Source organism: Epargyreus clarus, unplaced genomic scaffold, assembly GCF_041222505.1.
Source record: "Epargyreus clarus isolate Ecla_fem2 unplaced genomic scaffold, WU_Ecla_fem_2.2 ptg000009l, whole genome shotgun sequence".
Lineage (NCBI taxonomy): Eukaryota > Metazoa > Arthropoda > Insecta > Lepidoptera > Hesperiidae > Epargyreus > Epargyreus clarus.
Window position 1 is genome coordinate 237,306 of NW_027332217.1, and position 19,714 is coordinate 257,019.

Sequence of the window (19,714 nt, forward strand, 5' to 3'; positions counted from 1 at the left end):
AATTTGAAGCTTATCTATGCTGGGATATATGACGCAACTCAAATGTTTTTAGCGAATTAATATTATAATAAGGTATCCTGATATCTTGAATCTAAATATAATCTAAATCTAATCCTGATATATAAATGGTTCAAAGGTGAGAGATACCAGAAGTGCTTTGTCATATATTGCTCTTTTTCATTTTTAAAAATAAATGTTAATAATTGATTTAAATAGCATTCTTTGGTGAATTTGGGTGCGTAAACCTGAATTTTGCAGCCGAAGTCATATATTAATTTTACAGCACATAATTTTCATCAATAAATCACATCATAATAAATATATTTTCTAGAAAAAAAAACTAAAGTACCAATTAAATTTGAAAGTATAATTACTGCTTACATTCTAATTGGTATATTCTTTAAAACTCTTATAATAAAAGCAGTAGTTTTATAATTTTATTTCAAAAGGAAAGCCTCATTTAGAAATCTCAGCATAGAATTTATACAAAAGCTTACAAAAAAGATATCCTCCCACAGACCCAACAATTACCCGGGATTAGTGCCGTCGTGCCTAATCACCCCCATGCGGCCGTGGTCAGCCTTTATCGCCATTTCACAGTACATCCGGCTACGACGCTACGACTGGCATTAAGGACGCACTTAGGATGTAGCACGCGTAGCACCGTAGCGCGTGGATCGTAGCTGGTCTACTAGTTAAGTTACGATAGGTGAGGTCGGAAGTTAGATGTGTAGACTACTAGTGGGTAAATATCACGTGTTTGCCTGGTTCCGGGTAAGGGAAGGACGCGTGATATTTACCCACTTTTGTTAAGTCGTCGTTGAAGGTTGAATTCTTGATAGCAGTTGTTAAACCTTGTTGGAGGCCTGATGGTTGGTTTGGAAACATTCGATACAAAATTGAGATGGTCATAACCTGTAGCTCCCAACCTCACTACGCATTGGAGAATCGTGGTCCAGTATGCTTTAGAAACTTGTGAAAAAAGAACTGTGTTCAATAGTGCGATATAAAAATTGGATTCAGCACCGACTTTCAGTAATAACGAACCAACCATGGATTAAGACCTCACCAGTAATTTTACGTGGCGTAACATTAGTTACTTAGTTATTTAAGCCTTAATACAGGTTGTATTAAGCAATAATGTTTTCCAACATAAAAAAATAATAGCGTTGTTCACAGAGAAATTCACAAAATCCCTCAGACGCGTGACAATTAGTCGGTGTTAGCGCTTTCGCCTCTAATTAGACCAGAAGGCGGCGGCGGATGTGGTATTGGCTTCTATATATTTTTAAGTAAACTATTTTCGAACAAAATGTCGGTTTGTTCATTAACAAGCCAAAAAATGATATTTTAGCAGAAACTTTAATGATTATATTATACGTTACAACACAAAACAAATACAGGTCTGTGGTTCTAACTAACATATTTTTTTGTTTTTCTCTGCAAATATAAAAATTTACTAGAAGAGTTTTTATTTTTAACATTTCCATATATAAACGTTTGCGAATGTTTAAGAATAAACTACAGAACAAGTGACTTTGAATAAAAACAATGTTAAGGTCAGTATTTAAAACGCAACAAGCATTTGATCATATAATATTGGAAAAGGTGTTGCAATAATTATAAACAAAACATAAATGTTATTGAAAAAGCTGTATTAACATAAACATGAATGTTGCAGCACGCTAACTTCACAAACTGGGTCCGACGTCTTAATTACAGGACGTCGGTACCGCTCGTTATTATAGCGTACGAGTTATAAAATAGCGCTGGCTTGTTAGCAATATATTATAATATAAATAAGAGTAAACAGGAAAGTTTTAATGGATATATGGATGAAAACTTAGCAACATTATCGTGTTTCATAAAATCATTTTCGAACTCTAGTTAGATGATAGAAATTTTAGACTACATTATCATCATAGATTTGTAAAGATTACTCGTTCCTAACAAGAAAATGTAACCTTTTGACAATTGTCACTGTCATCTATTTTCCAGTTTGAAAAATATTAAAAAATGTAGTTTTAAGATCATTTACGAATGAAACGATATTTCTCCGCACTTTTTCTTCGATTTCGTGTCTTAACTGCGCATGTCGGCATTGTGCCGCGTAAATTACACCATGACAGCCATTAAATGGCTGACAGAACTGTCAGCAGTTTAAGTAATTTAACAGCTTCCTTTAATTACAAGGCGGTGAGATATCTATACTTAAATATGATTATCATCGAAAAAAGTAAAATGTTCTTTTTTAGCTCTATCATTGTAAAAATTGTGTAAACAAAATGAGCATTAAACTTCATGTGAGCGTAATACTTTAAAGTAAAATAAAAACTGGCTTGTATGAAAGCTTTTGGGAATGTTTTAAAATAAAGTTTCATTACTGTAATAATTTGCGGTGATAACAATAAATATTACTGTTATTTTTTTCTTTTCATGAACAAAATACAAAACAAACAATAAAAAATATACTGGTCCCTCCGGTATTTTCGCAACCGTAAAGGATTAATGATTGTCGCTTTTTTCTTTGAATTTTGGCGCGAATATTGAACGCGCGTTAATCACGTTCCGTTACACGCTCCGTTGTTTTTCGTTAAATGTTATTCTGAATTTAATATTTATTTATTTTAAGTATTAAGTAAATGCCCGGGAGAGTAATCTTTTGTGTTCGTTTATAAGCTTTGGGATAAAGGGAAACCAAATATAAATAAATGTATAATATATTTTGCAGTGTTCATATCCATCTATATCTCTGGAGATCCACTGCTCTACATAATCTCCGAATTGGCGCCACTCAAATGCAGATTTATTATAAGCAAAATGTGTGAAATATTTTCTAGTACCTATCGTTTAAATTACTTTGCATTGTAATTTAATACCATATGGTCTGAATAAACATTAAAGTTTAAATAGGCAAGTAACAGCTTACTTAAGCCCTGAGTAGTGGTACGAATGAGAAAAATATCTAACACGTAGGTTTCTAAGGGCCTTAACAGACTTGCGATTTTAGCCAAAAAAAAGAGAAAATATTGTCACTGACAATTTGCAAGTGCCGCCGTTGGCCTATACAAAATAAATATATTTCATTTCATTTCATTCATCAGCGGTCAATGATTTAGCTGCTTTTCGAAAGCTAGATGCAGCATTCAAACGCGTCACCCTTTTGAGCGCCAATCGCAGCTTCTTTTCGACACTTGATGTACCATATGAACGCAAAAACACGACACATTATAATGCAGGCACAAAAAATACATATAGCCAAATACCTTTTCCTTTTCGAAGCCGGTTAAAAACGCGCGTTTTCGAAACCGCCAATCCAATCGCCCAAACGCGAATCGCCAATGCTCAAAGTAGCGTGTCTTCTTAAGCCGTGTAGGAGGTTAATAAAGAAAGACGTTAGCTACTCAATCAAAGTTTAATCAATCATGCTCTCGTTCGCGTCCCGTCGAATACTCGATGTGAGTAACAAATTAAGTTACTGGAGCGATCCAATTCCGCGTGGGAGGGTGGCATTCATGTCACAACTTATTCCTTTAACGATCGTACATTATGTATTCGTAACACAAATATTTGTAAGATGTAGGTATCGAAGTAGAGTAGTTAATTGAACTGAAATGTATATTAAAAGAAATATTTTGACAAGGTACTATAAGTTTATTACTCATGGATATTACCAGTCTACTAGTTATTATAATGGTTTGAAATATTCTTTTAATCTGTTTCCAAACTTTTCTAAGTCTTAAGGTCCGAGGGTAAAATTTCAGGCACCTCTGATTTTTCGAAGTTATTAGCAATTGTTGTTGTTTAAACGTTGAAGGGAAACACCGGGAGCAGACCTACACGCTTCAAAGTTCTTTAAAAAGGGAAAACGTTTTTAAGTTGTTTGAAGTCTATCCAGTCAGAAAAGGAAGATATTGAAGACGTTTCTAAAAATGTTAGATTAATCTAAGAAACACTTATAATATTTGTTTAAGGTCTTACGTTTTTACATGAATTACACTTATTTCAAGTTCGTCTCAACCAGTACCTAGATTTGATCTGAGTTAAATGAGACTTGAAAATCTCTTTTGTACTCCACATTTTACTAATCTAGGTTTATCTAGCCTTACTTGAATGAGCACTTCAGTACAATATAGTAGTGGCAATTCCAGCGGTGTTCAAAGATAACTCTTTATGACAAACTGACCAGAATACCACGGTATCGCCGTAAATTATTTGTTATTTTATAGCGGTACGTGGTTTATGGCCACTGGTTATAACCAGTTATAACGTGTTTGAACTGTAAACACTGCGTCGACGTTTGTTGGTCCAATAATAGCGCGGATTATGGGGTTTATCTGCACACAGCATGAGCGTTTTACCTTTATCGACGTGTATTAGAAGGGGTGAATTATGTTTTCACTATCGATGTTACCACCCTTATTACTGCATAGTAGTATTATTTCACAGGCCCTACGTTATAGTTGTCAACGCATTACCGTGCCGTTGCTGGACGCGGGTTTTTTCTCAAAGTGTGGTTTACGTCGGAGTCCACCGGGCTGACTAAGTGTGCATTGGCAGCCTTTACACCTTCATGAAAACATGTCTTAAAGCAATCTTAGTCGTGTAATACCCACGATTTTTCCGTTGCCATTTAAGCAAGTTACGAGTATAATTAATTTGTAATACGAAATTTGATAGCTTCTAGTAGGCAGCAATAGTCAATTTTGAAACTTTGGTGGACAAAACATCGGATAGATGGAGTTTTAATAATGGGCATGAGAGGATAAGTTTCAAACCTGTAGCTTATCTTTACAAAGTTAGAGGGCATGAAATTGAAGAATAGCGTAAATATTACCAAATTATTTAAGTCGCAAATACAAGTATATCCAATAACCTACAGTTCCTGTAAAGCCCATAAAAGCAGGAAAGATACGCTGCATACATATTTTATTAAAATTATCATGTTCCGCAGATTATTTCTATTAAATTTCCTGTTTGTAATAAATTTAGGGAAGCGAAAATTCCTACGGGGATTTTGGTGCGGCGTGAAAACTTAATATATTAACATTGTGCTAAATAAGATGTCTGCGTAAAATTATTGTTAAAATATTTTTGTGGGGTTTGGCTAATACATATATATGCGGTGACAGCCTAGTGCTTGAAACTGTGCTTCTAATCGGGGTATCCAAAGTTCGAATTTTAGGCACGCATCTCTGATTTTTCAAAATTATGTGCATATTAGAAATTAAATATTGCCTGTTGTAACGATGAAGGAATACATATTGAAGAAATTATTAAAGTTATTAAAGGTCCGTGAAGTCGACCAATTCGCAAATTCTCAGCACGGTATTACGACCTAAACTTCACTCAGAGAGGACACCTATGCCCAACAGTGGGACAGTAATGGATCGAAGACGGCACTGGCTAGGCCAATAAGAAAATTCATTTGTAAATTTCGACTGGTCCTTACACTTGAGGTACAAATCCGTTAACGCCGTTCGGAACTATTTCAATAATTGGGGCTCTACATCCTCATTAAAATTCATGGTGGGTCTCTAATCGGTAGTTAATGTCCGACGGGTTTCGGGTCGGTGGGTCGTAACTCAATTTTGGAGACATTTTACAATGGGATTTTCAAGATTTCTACGCCAATTTTAGTTTTGTAGAACACATAACTCACAAAGGTATACAATAAGTATATTTTAAAACAATAAGGAACTAAAGAAGACATTATTTTTGAGTGTGCAGGTTTTTTCACTTTATTCACGGCTGGCAGGGGGGGGGGGGTGTAGTAAATATGCTAGTTTTCAATTTTTTGGAAGAAGGAAATCTTAAATTTATGTGACTTGATCGAACCAGTTTCTTCGAAGTTTTCGATTACAACAGTAAATTATACAGACGGCGTTACGCTACCCATTGAAATATTTAATAACAATGCCGTATTCTCATTTATAATCTCGCTGACTCGGTATTAGACTGAGACGGATAGTATTCTCCTTGAATTAGAAGGAGATGGATATAGGTAGGGTCCTTTAATAGCGCCGTCCGGTTCTCGTTAAGCCATTAAGGGTCCAAATTGCAGAGAACAAGATTCGTGGGGACAGCGGATAGATGACGGTTGTTTTGAAATTAGCTGGGAAGTATATAAGGGGGATGAAGTACCCTTTTGTATTAAATAATATCGTCTTCCCTATTTATAAGTATTATTAGCTTCTGCTCTATTAATTACGTGCCAGTAATTGATTTCTGTTTTTTTGGAGGAAAGCATGATTAATTGTTGAGTATAAATGGTACAAAGCATCTTTTATTAGTTTTTAATAAGTATTTTTGGATATTTTTTAGCATGTCAGTATTAAGCGTCTTACACATATTGTAATAAGTGTAATAACCTTTTCAGTTTGATTATGAGTTTTCATAACGAACTTGTAAAATGTTTAAATTGTTTTTAAAACATATAACTTTATAATATTATTCAAATTTCACTTTGTAACGTTTTATACCTTTGGATAAATCTATATTTCATTCTTTATTCATTCATATTCAACGTGACAAATTTTAAATCATGTATAACTTATTAATTAAAACGAAATGGCAGTTTAACATAGATATACAAAAATACCATATACTAAGATACCGTACTCCCATTATAGCTCTACACACAACAGCGTTCGTGTAAAAAAAATCTTATACACCACATACACATACACACAAATACATGCACCTCACACATATTAAGTTAAACACAACCGTTAACTTATTTTAACGTACTTGTAACTTTATTTTTTCATAGTTATTACTAGCGTAATCCATTTCTGACGAATTAAACAACAAATGACTACTCACACTTCGATGGCCTTGTTCCAGTTGATGACGTAGCCGCTGAGCACGAAGGTCTCGATGTTGACCACGTGCACGTTGCCGCGCTCCGTGCCCACGTGGATCCACTTGGACTGCAGCGGCAGGTGCAGGCACGTGATACTGGGAACAATATTGCCGTGGTTAGATGTGACGTTGATGGGTGTCGGTGAATAAGGTCGTTGACTCCAAGAGGAAACTCCTATGGCCGTATTTCTAACCTTGATGAATGTTTTCTTAAAGTAACTATGGGAGCTTCGGTGACTCTTGGTACAAATTCGAATATGTTATTTCCGTTCGAAAATTTAAAAACCGATTATTCTGAGATCCTTTATATTTTAAAAATATACAATAGAATTCGGGAAAACGTAACAGCGGCAACCTATGAAACTTATGTCTATAGTTATGCAATTTATTTTAGAATCCTACATTCGAAGAATACGCTTAAGAGTCGAAGCATTTACAATAAAATTGCAATCCTGAAAATAATCGGAAACCTTAAAACAACAGAAAAACGGTAAATAAACAGGATTCCGATTTCAAAAAAATATCTAACACATTTATTTCGTAAACGGCAGTCACATTTAAAAGATTGCCTGTAGATAAACCAACTGCGTTTACTTGCACATTTAGCGGTTTAAAAAGCGGAAAATAGCTTTCTCAGATAGCCATTGATACGATCTGCAAATCCCCAGGCGTCCGCAACGAGAGCTGGAAACGGCTTGCGCCTTAGCAAACAACTTGCTACTTGAATGACGTCACTTGAAATTTTGTAAAAACATTCTGTGTAGTTACACGAACATACGCGATAGTAAAATCTTGTCTGTTATATTTCTTTATATTTAATAATTGTAAGGTAAAAAAAACATTAAAAGAAAGTAATAAGTATTTGTGCTTAATTGATAATAACACAGGATCCTCTTATGTAGCAAAACATCCAGGTACCCAAAATATCTTAGACTATTGAGAAATACGTCTAATTAGCAAGTTGCCTTTACAATAAAACGTCCAACTGTTGAAAAGGACGTATAGTAGAACGGTAATGAGCAAAATGTCTGTTTCTCATTATGCCTGTATATGTAGGTACGAAAATATGCTCTTCATTATCTACAAATTGACATAAAGTATATCACAAATTTGCTGTTACTCGTAATGTAAGATTGTAAGTGAAATTATGTAGACTTGCCCGGAAGTATTGAGTACCGTATCGAGTTCATATGGTGCTCTAATCAATTCGATGTAGAAAAATATACTATGCTTGCAGTGAAACAAGAAACAAAGTACAAATAAAACTTCGTGAATAAATTTTAAACATAATAATGTGTATACAATACATGGGCGTTTCAAGAATCTCATGAATATATAATAGTGTTTTAGTTATTGAAAGTTTTGTGTTGTAGAGAACTTAATATTCGCTATATTATGCCAAGACTTTGACATTATCATGAATAAGCTTTGCTGAATATAGTGTGTGTTGCATCATGGTTTTAAATCTATTAGTTGCACCATGTTAAATGAAGTTGTAATTACGTCATAACACTTAACGTTAACCGGTCGATTTTGATCGGTTAAAGTTATTGCATTTGTCAAGTACCAACTGTCAACATCGACTAAAAATTATGGCGACAGCGACACAAAAGACATTAATCTATTAATATTATAAAGAGGTAAAGTTTGTAAGTTTGTTTGTTTGTAAGTGCTAATCTTCGGAAGTACTGACCCGATCATGAAAATTCTTTCATAATCAGAAAGGTACACTAATCAGGGGTGCTATAGGCTATATTTTATTATGATTGAACAAAAACCGGGCGATGCCGCGGGTACTGCTAGTGATAAATAAATTGGTGCAACACAGAATTGTTACATTCCATCGCTACTAAGGCTAGGTTGCATCATGTAACTTTAACATTTACAGAAGCCTAACTAACCGTCAAATCCATGGTTAAAAAATAATTAGTTGCACCATTTTAGCTGAGATTGAAATTACGTCATAACTAATACTTAACTTTAACCGCTCGATTTCCATCGGTTAAAGTTACTGTATTTGTCAACTTCCCTATCTGTCATTATGGACTAATAACTGCGGTGACAGCGACACAAATGACGTTAATGACAAATCAATTGATGCAACACAGATATTTTTACATTCCATCGCTACCGTCAAAGTTACTGTAATATTTAACTTTAACGCTAATTTTAACCGGGCTTTCGATGCAACCCACCCTAAGTTATTGTTATATTTAACTTTCCATGCAATTGGTAGTGTTTTAGTAACAAATGGTTAAAGAACATTAGGGCTTTGACAACAATGCTTCCGCAAGTAAATCAATGCCTCAGTACTTTGATCGTACAAAGGCTAATGACGTAAAACTATTTTTGACGTAATGGACGCATCGCGTGACCCCCGGGGTCGTTATACTTAACCTGATTAATGTAATTAAGCCGACGAAAACTTCTAACTTATACATAATAATATTAAAGGTACGTGTTGTTAAGAATGGTGGTTTGATCGAATGTGAAGGAAACAGTTACCTTGAGGTCGTTGGTCTACCTGGTCAAGGGTTTCCATTTCAAAATATGTAGAATTTGTCAACCCATGACTGTTTCGGTGTTGGACACAGGTGTCCTCTCAATAAGGCGTTTAGGGTGGCCAAATGCGAATGTGTAAACTTCACATATCTTTAGACCAATTTCAGGTGTAGGTTTCCTTACGATGTTTTCTTGCACAGTTATACCAAGTGATAATTATTTGTAATAAGCACATAACTTTGAAAAATCAGAGGTACGCCTGGGATTCAAACGTTGACCCCTTGATTGAGAAGCCGAGTTTCGACTACTTGACTCACTGCTGTAAAATTATGATGTAGTAATTGTAAACAATCGTAGCTTTTCGAGTTGAAGGGGAATTGAAGATAACACTCCTATTTTAAATGTATTATTATTTTTTGTATTATAAGTTCTTATCCTTACTTCTATATTTGAATAAGAAAAGATGAAATTGTTGTAGAACCATAAATAATTAAATAAAATGAACGTATAACGTATTATTAAGTTTTCTTTTGTTCGATTTGTATTTAATAAAAGTATCAAATTACATGCCTACAACCAACGGCAGATTGTAAATTGGAAATAATCACTGCAATTTGTGATACTGGAATCTGCTACCATTAAATTGTACTATACGCTACAAATATTCAAATTGAATTCAATTCGTTTGTACATAAACATCTTGTTCCTAATTTGTAACTAAATTTTAGTAGTTTGGTTACCCGCATTGCGATACGGGCGACAGTTCCGAAACTGCATTGAGTTCACTGTTGACTTGGCCAATTTTACTTGCCGGAGTGACCGGAGTTTCTAGTTGTGGACATAAACTTGGACAGATCGCTCTCAGAACTCGGTAACTACCGGGAATATTCCTGGAAATGACGCTTCGAGATGAGGTTAAGTTTCCCAGAAAGCGTTTCAGGTAAGTTACATCGTTAACATTTCTGGCCAACTCGTTGAGGGAACTCTAGTTTAAGTTGTGTTGGAGCACGTGGTATGGAGCGGTTGCAGCTATGCACCAATGCATTGGGAAGTATCGGGGGAATAAACTTCGTGGAGAAATTAAACTAGTCATAAACTACGAAATTGAAAATTATTAGTTAGGTCAACGGCAAAATAGGAAATGAGTGTCTGACCATATTTGTTAAACATAATTCTATAACTGATTTTTGGAAAAAATTACCTGAGGTATTAATATTTGGGAATATTACTGATGTCAATTCGTAACTACTCTATCAAATATTCAATATGATATCCTTTGATATAATGTTTACAATGTAATATTAAAAAACATAATATTAATGACATTCAGACAATTAATAAACTGAATTAGAACACATAAAATAGTGTTACTTAGCTAAATTAATTAAAGAGGATGTTAAAAATTTATTGTTAAACATCTAGGTCAAACAAAAGATTTTTATTAAGATCGATTGATGTTACAAAAAGCCGTTGTAAATTCGTTGAAAGTATTTTACACCCATATTAATTTAATTTTTAATCAAACACGAGTAAAATCGACATCTGACTCCACGTCCGATTCGTATTTAATTAAACTTGTACCGGTTACAGATTGAAAACGAAATAATTCGGTTGGGCGCGAACGGAGCGTCACAGATAAAAACAAAATTATTTTATCTGTGCAAGTAATCAGCGGACGCCTGATTTTGTACAATGGCAACACACGCGACATTAACTTTTACGATTTTTATTTTGCATACTAAACGGTCCTGAGCTAAGCATTAAACCGCTGAATTTAAGTCCCCCGCATCTATATTCAGGCCTGAATTAGTTGGCGAAGCAATTATGTTCTACAAGATAAACTTTTATGTCCACAATCTATATCAGTGTAAAAATTTAAATTGTCCATTTATTTATTTGTCATGAAAAATTTAATGGAAGGGTTTTGATATTTTTTTGTATGATTAGCCTTTAGAATGGTACATTATTGCTACGATTATGGGAGTTTGGGATTCAATTAAACCGCTTTTTTTTAGACCATGCCCGTTATATAGTCTGGAAATAAAATAATGAAAACCATATCATTATGTGTCGAAAATAGAATTGCCAGCATTATACCGATTGTACAGTTATAATTTAAGATTACAGTCCAAAGGCACGAAGTTACAGAAAAAGCTTAGTTTTTCCTAAGTAGAATCTGAAGTTTCATAAAATGAGAATTGGACGATTATTTTGGGGTTACTTCTATGTTCTTGCTTTTTCCGTTTTTACAGAATACATTAATGAAAAACCTATTAAATTCTGATAAAATAATTCATAACACATTTTTATGCAAAGGGTTTAAAAATATATATTCTGGCAACATTTTCCGGTTGCTATTTGCATGAATGTCATTAACGTGCCGCCATTTCGGTTGCGCGGCAACGCGGCCATTTTGTTATTTTGTAAAAAGCTTGCTGAGGGCGTCGCACTACGCACGATTATTCTTTACGACGCTCTCAGCCCGCTATTGGGTGTAAAATGCCACGTTTAGCGCCAACGTCGTCAAATTATCATTTTTAACGTCGAAACTCTTACAGATAAAACCACGCATTACGCCGAAAAGAGCGCTGACTTCAAGAGTAATGTGAGAACGTTTTGCCTCATACATTTAAGCCAAATATATGAAAAAACCGTACTAAACATTAATTATATTAAAAATACTAGAGGATTATTACAAAAAAGAAAATTCTGACTGTTTATAAATTACTGTTTAAAAGTTACTCTCACTATTTTGACAAATCGAACAAAACCAATATGTTTAAATCCAATGGCTATAGGATGTGCTAAATAATGACTTTGAAACACATAACCAGGGAGGGTTATGTTGTAGTCCGGTAAAAAAATCATACATTAACAGCTACAACGTGATAGACAAAAGAAAGCGTCGGATTCCTCTCACGTTATAGAGAGTGAAAATTAAAGAGTCCGAATGGATTTTGCTTCGTAAATAGAGGAAGGGTTTAAAGTCAATTTCAAGTCGAGTTGAAATGAGACCATTGGACCGAATTTTCCGTTAACCGTGTGCGATTTGCTCGTATTTGCGAAGCGAAATGAAATTCCTAGTGGGGGAGTTAAGTAATACAAGTTTCGTTTATAGGAAAGTAATAACTGGCAATATTATTTATTATTAATGTTAGTGGAGTTATTCTTAACTTCTTTCAATAAAGAACAATGCTAAAAGTAGCTATTCTACAGGGCTGTTTGTTTCAAATTGAATTTCGTTTATTATCTAAATAAGGTATAGAGGAAGTAGGCAAGAATTTTCGAACAACATTCGAAGTATTTAATATCGATAAAGTACTTATAACTCATACTTGAGTCAAATAAAACTATTATATAATACATTTGCAACATTGTGCAATACTTCATACCTTTTACATATTTAGAGAGTTCTTGTAATAACCTATTAAAATATCCTAAGACAATATGATTAGATATTTTTAATTGTTCATAGGAAATTCATAATTCTTCAATACTTATAAAATGACTTACAGTTTATCGCAAGCAAAGGATACAGGACGTCGTAGCCACCTCGTAGCGTGTCGTAGCCACTGCGTAGCCCATTGACAGCCATGTCCCGTAGCACACTGCGTAGACACGCGCTACAATCATTCTACGGTGTCTAGCACATGCACGACATTCATCGGAACTACGAAACTAAATTGTCTACGTGTGTCATTCAGTAAACTAAAAATAGTACTTTTTATTTGGGATTTTGTTTTGTTTTAATCTAAAAAAAAACTCAAAAGTGGGTGTCCTAAACATTTATTGTTTCCATAATTTTCTACCAAACATAGATTCACTACGGGGTTTAGGATGTAACAGGGGTCAACGCAAGAGGGGCGGGTGAAGCGTGCAACATAGACAGACAACATCAAACTAACACACACTCACCCCTTTATTTCTTTAGTCTGTCGTGATAGTTTGATGCAATATCTGTAACAATGTGCAAACGGCCTAGCTATAGTGACAGTGCGAACATGTTAGTTGAAAAGTTAGTTGAGTTAAATTTAACTGTAGTAATGGACCGTTGTGAGTATAGGTCTAGAGGCATTCCACAAATTAGTGACTATTATGTAATCCTGATTACTAAACTATTTCCATACGGTTTGTATATAGGATATGTTGTTATGGTCTTCTATGGGTGTGTTCGTATTTGTAAAATATGAATTGAGACTTTTGAGAATCAAATTCTAGCTATATCATAAACTGTGAAACAAACTAACCTGTATCTAAGTATACCTATAGATTCAATGACACGACAGACACAAAATTAGAACCCACCACATCGTACATGAGGGTTCATTACCATTGTAAAAGTACAACAAGCACAATTATTTTACACTATCATATTTGCGACCTTATATAACACCAGATTTATTTTGTGTGGGTCCATTTAATGTATATACTGCGTATAGTAAAATGTATATGTATATAAATATATTATCAATAAATTGCTGCTTTTGGCACACAAAAGTGTAAATTGAGAAGCAAGCGTGCGTGAAAATTTAAATCACTTATAACACAAAAACAGAATTATCCGTGTGAAAATACCTAACGAGGTTGGAATTCGTCTGTTGTGTAGTAATCACCAAATCCAAGTAAAATAGAAGTCGTACATCAAAAATATTAATGTACTTAGGCGATTGTTCATTGTTATTGTAACTCAAGTGTCTAGAGACAGCTATGTTCGTCTAATAAGAAGTTCTTATTAAGAACACTCGCAATTATACAATGTTAGAAGTGAACCGCGTTTCATTACCGTATATCTCAAATCAAATCAAATTTAAATATTTCTTTAAAATTCAAAATAGGTTCTTTACAGAAGCCTTTTTAAATGTTAATACATCTACATATCTCGAACTATTATTACCCATATAAGTCAGTATCTAACTCTTTTTAACCGTTACCTAAGGTATATAAAGCATTACCTAACTTAAAGTGGGGATAATTAATTGCCAATAAACATAGTAAACAATCTTAAACGATACATTTAACTATGTATCAATTATTTTCAATAAATTCGACCTCAAACACGCAATTATAACCATAAGTAAACCACATAATTACATATAATATAGAGTATCGAGCCGGTAACATTACATTACAAGAATATTCATCTAAAGTATTATTTAAAGTGGCGATAATTAATTGCCAATAAACATAATAAACAACACGATAGTATCAACAATTATTTCAAATATTTTCAATAAATTCGACCGCAAACACGCAGTAATACTAAATCTGATGATTATATGTAATATTGAGTATCGAGGTAACATTACACCAGTACATCAGATCAGATCTAAATAGAGGTACAATTAATATAATAGTAGTCGGGCGTATTAATTAAGGGAATTAGCGATTATCTGTTATTGGCCTATAAATTATTGCTGGTATAGTTACGTCTGTAAATTTTAGTTTACCGTAGACCTGCATACAAATGTCCCTTAAAATGTTTTTCGTTATATTTATTTGGTAAACTTACATAAACTAAAATTATCCTGAGAAATTGTAGTAGGCTGAAAGAAAATTCAATAATGCAATAGAGTCGTTTTAATAAAATATTCTGTAAACGTAAAGCTTATTTTCGAACTACAAACATAGGAATAAAACAAGCTTTTCAAATCAATTTATTTGTATTATTAACAACTTGAATTAATTATGATCTTTTTTTGTAAAAACCCGATAAAATTTCAATTATTGGCGTTAGGCTTTATATTTCAACATAAACGTAAAATACACTTTGCCGAATAGCAGCGTACATTTTGTATTGAATACGTGTTACATTTGACCTAAAATAGGAATATTACTGCTGCAAATAAACAGGAATATGATGAGGCAATCAAGCTGGGAAATTAATTCCGATTGCCGTCCAGCGCCGCGCGACTCAATGTGTTGATTATGTATCGATTTTAAATATTGGATTTAAATCCAATTGCCCACCTCATCAACGGTGCAAATTATTTGCATCCCGATAATTTTCGTTGAATAGAAATGAATACGGTATTCATATCTGTTAAATAGTTTTTTGGTACTTGTTTAAAAATAAGTATTTTAATTTCATGTTTAAATTTAGTACTTACTACTGTAAAACAAACCTTGTGACGAATTTTCAAAATTAAATGGTTAAATCGCCTGTATTTTATAAGATATGTTACATTAATTTGTACTTAAAGCTTTACTTAATTAGCGAGGATAATTTTTGATAACATTGGAAAATTGTGAACTTTCATGAGAAAATTAAAATTATAAAAAACAAAAAGAAAATCGACTGTTTAAAAACAAGCAATAACACTCCCACAATTTAGACGAATCCAACGATATCATAATAATATGTTAAAACCTATGAAACCGAAAAACGTGCTAAAGACTGAGACATACATACAAGGAAGAGAAGAAGAGAAAAAGTTTACCCTCCATGCGAAAATACTTGGATTTTTAATCATTAAATCGTTGTAGCTAAAAAAAAAAGTGTGTGTGTGTCAGCTACGACGCACGATTGGAGTTTACTCCTTACGAACGATAATTATGATATATATCGAATAGAAAAAAAGGGTAAATGAACGCATCTGCTAAAATGATAAGAGAAACAAACATATATCTGTAATTATTCGGATTATTTATATTACTTCAATAATGCGTATTACATAAAGTATGTTACAAAATAATATAAATAATAATAATAAAAACATTAAAACTTGATGGTTAGGTTGCTGTTTATGTACGTTGTATATAGATGTATACAATAGATGCTACTATATGCATTTATTATACAGCATGCATACCCTGTACTCGGCAGCATTATACAAGTTGTACAAACATACGCACACATTCAACTCTCAGACTGGAGGTAGTGAACTATACAGTGAGACTACGAAGTATCGCGCAAAGAGGAGACCCCGAGAATGAGATACGCTGTGTAATGTATTCCATCTCATTCTTTTACACGTTCAATCCTACAGATATATATGTTTGTCTCTTTCTACGTTACGCCTCAACTTTTCGTGTTACACTTGATTTTACTCCTCATAAAATTTCCGTACCGGGCCTTATAACTCAAATCGTTTCTTAAGGAGTAAACTCCAAAAAAACACAAGAATGTGAACTACCGCTAATCGTTTCAGCTAACAGTTGACGAAATGTAGTTTCTCACGTGCGGGATGCTGCGTCTTTAAGCAGTCAGGATTAGATCGCATTGCGGCGGGCGACAGGTGGCGCTCGCGTGTCTCGCCTTATCTTAGTTTACAGCGACACTCCATTATACAAGTGGCTGAATGTGTTTACCGTCTCAGATTAGGGAGTTAGAGACAAAATATGTGAATGGTGAAATAAACTATTGTTGCGTCTTAGAGGTAATTTTTACATAGTGGATAGACGTGTGGCACTTTGGTCACCAATGGCCTCGATTGGATCCTGAATCTTTAGTAGGAAGCGTGTATGCAGTCCACCTGATAGTGGTCATGGACAATGAACATGTCTGATCACCATCAACTTTATATGGATTCTAGTTATATGGGTACTTTATATGGGTTCTAGTTATGGCCGACCACGGATGCGTTGTCACTCGCGAGGACTGAAATGGTCACCACATATGACCACGGAAATGCAGAATTGCATCACGCTCGAAATACGGGAGGCGGTGGTACTTCCATACGAATCCATCCCATCAACACGCAGTCAAAGTACACTGGCTCTACATTTCAGATTCAATCCTCAGCTAGAATTTATTATTATTTATGAGAGTTTAACATAATATTATAACTGTATAATGAAGAAATAAATGTAAAATTAATTATTGAATACCAATTAGCATTTCAATTCGGCGTTATTGCGCGATAATTTAATCACTTTATAATTACGAGAACGTTGATTGAAACGAATAGACACGTTTAAATGTTTCACAATAATTTGAAGCGATTCATAAATAAAAGAGGCATCGTGAATTAAGGCTATGTATTAAAAAGTCTGTTCAAATGGGGTCAAGGCCAGTGTTGAGCGTTGCTCCAATTTCTTTGAATTTTCAAGCTAGTGCCTCACAATTACGTTTTATTTCCTTACAGCCATAAAACAATGGGCGAGCAACCGTTAAATTAACGAAAACACTTGGCTCTTAAATGATAAGAGCGGAGTGCGGACAAAGTTTTTAGCCTTGGCCTCACTCACTGTATTTAGTTTTTATAAGCCTCAATGGTAATAAGACAAGGAATTATGTCTAGAAGGAAAATATGAACTTTTAAGGAGCTTTGTTAAATGCAGTGAATTTGCATTTTGACGTGTGTGGCGAAGTTGTTGACAATATCGGTCTGATAAGCTGTAGGTTCCAGGTTCGTTTACCGGACAGACTTAATCTTCTAAATTATGAATTCAGATTTCTGTTCTGGATATTGTGTATTCGTCTTTGTGTGTCCATGGCGCCCACGACTGAAACCTCTGTGTGAGAGTTCCAAGGCCAGGACTGGCCAACTCATTTTGGAGTGTATATGGATATAAACATTTTAATTACCCTACAAGCAAGTAGTAGGACGCTGCTAAAGATTAATTTGAACATTAAAAACCCAATAATTGTAATGACTATGAAAAAGTTCTTTATGATACATCTGTAAAAAAGTATTCAGCTCAAAACGATTAAGTTTTATTATCTACAAGCTGTAAAACAATGGAACGACAGCTATAAAATTAACAAATAACTGTGATCATAGAATAAATTTTAGTATAACTTATTTCAATTTCTTTTGGAGTAGCAAACAAGCATGCAGTTTATCTAATGATAAATGGTCACTACAGTTCATGTGATAACATCAGTAACCAACTCACTATAGAACAGAGGTAGCCAACCATGGGCGGCAGTAGCCACTAACCATCAGATGGACTGCAGTGCATCCACGTGCAGTCACTGCACACTCGTTTGCTACTTTAAATTATTAAAAAAAAAAGAATTTCTCTCACACAATATAGAAAACAAATGACTAATGGTAAATATAAAAAAATGTGGAAAGTGGCAAGGGCCGGTGGCGTAGGGCAGAGGGCCGACGCCGTCAACATTCGTTCTTCATTGTTATAATTTATTTAACAGCTTGTTGAGGGCCCACCGGCCTTTGTTCGCTAATCTATTTGTTGTTCAATCCTTTAATCTTCGTGTTTAATTTAAACATTAGTCTAAATACAAACGTAACAATTTTGATGTATTAATTCCTCGTTATTACGGAAATGTTATTTTAAATTGGTTAAATAGTAAGGAAATACTCTAGGTGTAGTTGCGTCGTAAACCATACACTGGTATGCAATAAACATGTTTATAAGTAATTCAGTCCATTCATGCCCTGAGGTAGCTTATATCATATTTTCTTGTGTAACGTACGCTAAATAATATATACAACCTATATCTCAGGATTATTTGTTTACCTAATCCTAATATTGAAGTTAGACTACATCCTTTCTAAACCTTACGTGACCTGTCTAAGTCTATCTAGCAGATCTACACTAAAAACTATTCCAACTTCATCCTTTATCCTCTTGGTTTCTTCTTATCTCGAGCACCGCTAGCCCACACTAATACTATACACTACAAAACACAATAACATAGCACAGAGATCTCACCGTTCCCTCTGAAACTTGAGCGTTTGCACCCGTTGGGGCAGCTTCTGGCGGAAGGTCCAGAGGTGGAGCTGGTCGTCCGCGCAGGCGGTCACGATGGCGCCCTCGTTGACCAGGAAGCGCGCGTGCAGCACCGCCTCGCCGGTCTCGTGGCGCACGTGGGCATCCACGCCTGGACCGCCAAGTCTATACGCTGGTTAAGGATCTTATCTTTATGTAACAAATTCATTAAAATGAAGATACAGTATAGACACATCAAATCATATTTAAGGCGGGAGAACCCTGTAAGTCTTCGGAGACCACATCGCTTACAAGTAGCAAGTGTATTTTGCGCCCTACCACCCAAAATACATTTAGATTTTCGACTCTCAGATCGCCAGATTTATTTGTACTTTGGAATAGCTGAGTCAAGTGCTAGGTTTTGGTTTGAAGAGTGTGGTTAAAGAACACATATACGCATTCCAATTTATCAGAAAATGTGGAGAACAAACCAAGATTTAATATAAAATGATAATAGTTGTAATATAAACCAAAGATTTTACATTAAATTCGTCGCAGAATGTTTATATTTTAAAATGTAACGTTTACCGACAATAAACATTAATATATACGCATTTCTAACATCTCTAGACTTATCTGTAATATTTTAAAATTCGAATGCCAAAGTCCAAATCCGAATGAGAAGTGAAAATTCTTTTATTCCCGCGTTTCTATCCCGTGAATTACTTCT

The 19,714-nt window shown here is 34.4% G+C and overlaps 1 protein-coding gene across 12 annotated transcripts in view; it reads right to left on the minus strand.

Moving 5' to 3' along the window:
- Tomosyn (syntaxin-binding protein tomosyn) overlaps positions 1-19,714 on the minus strand; it is a 311,646-nt gene that overhangs the window by 38,541 nt on the left and 253,391 nt on the right. For 8 of the 12 annotated variants that reach the window (XR_012102579.1, XM_073076315.1, XM_073076313.1 and 5 more), the window contains exons 3-5: positions 18,988-19,170; positions 13,282-13,323; positions 6,826-6,960 (exon numbers count right to left, since the gene is read on the minus strand). Coding sequence is in view for 10 of the 12 variants with exons in the window: in XM_073076315.1 (XP_072932416.1) it covers positions 6,826-6,960; positions 13,282-13,323; positions 18,988-19,170 (360 nt within the window). In the remaining 2 variants the exon portion in view is untranslated. Of the gene's footprint in view, positions 1-6,825; positions 6,961-12,879; positions 12,937-13,281; positions 13,324-18,987; positions 19,171-19,714 lie in introns of those variants that run through there. The other 4 variants (XM_073076316.1, XM_073076314.1, XM_073076309.1 and 1 more) reach the window with 2 other exon arrangements.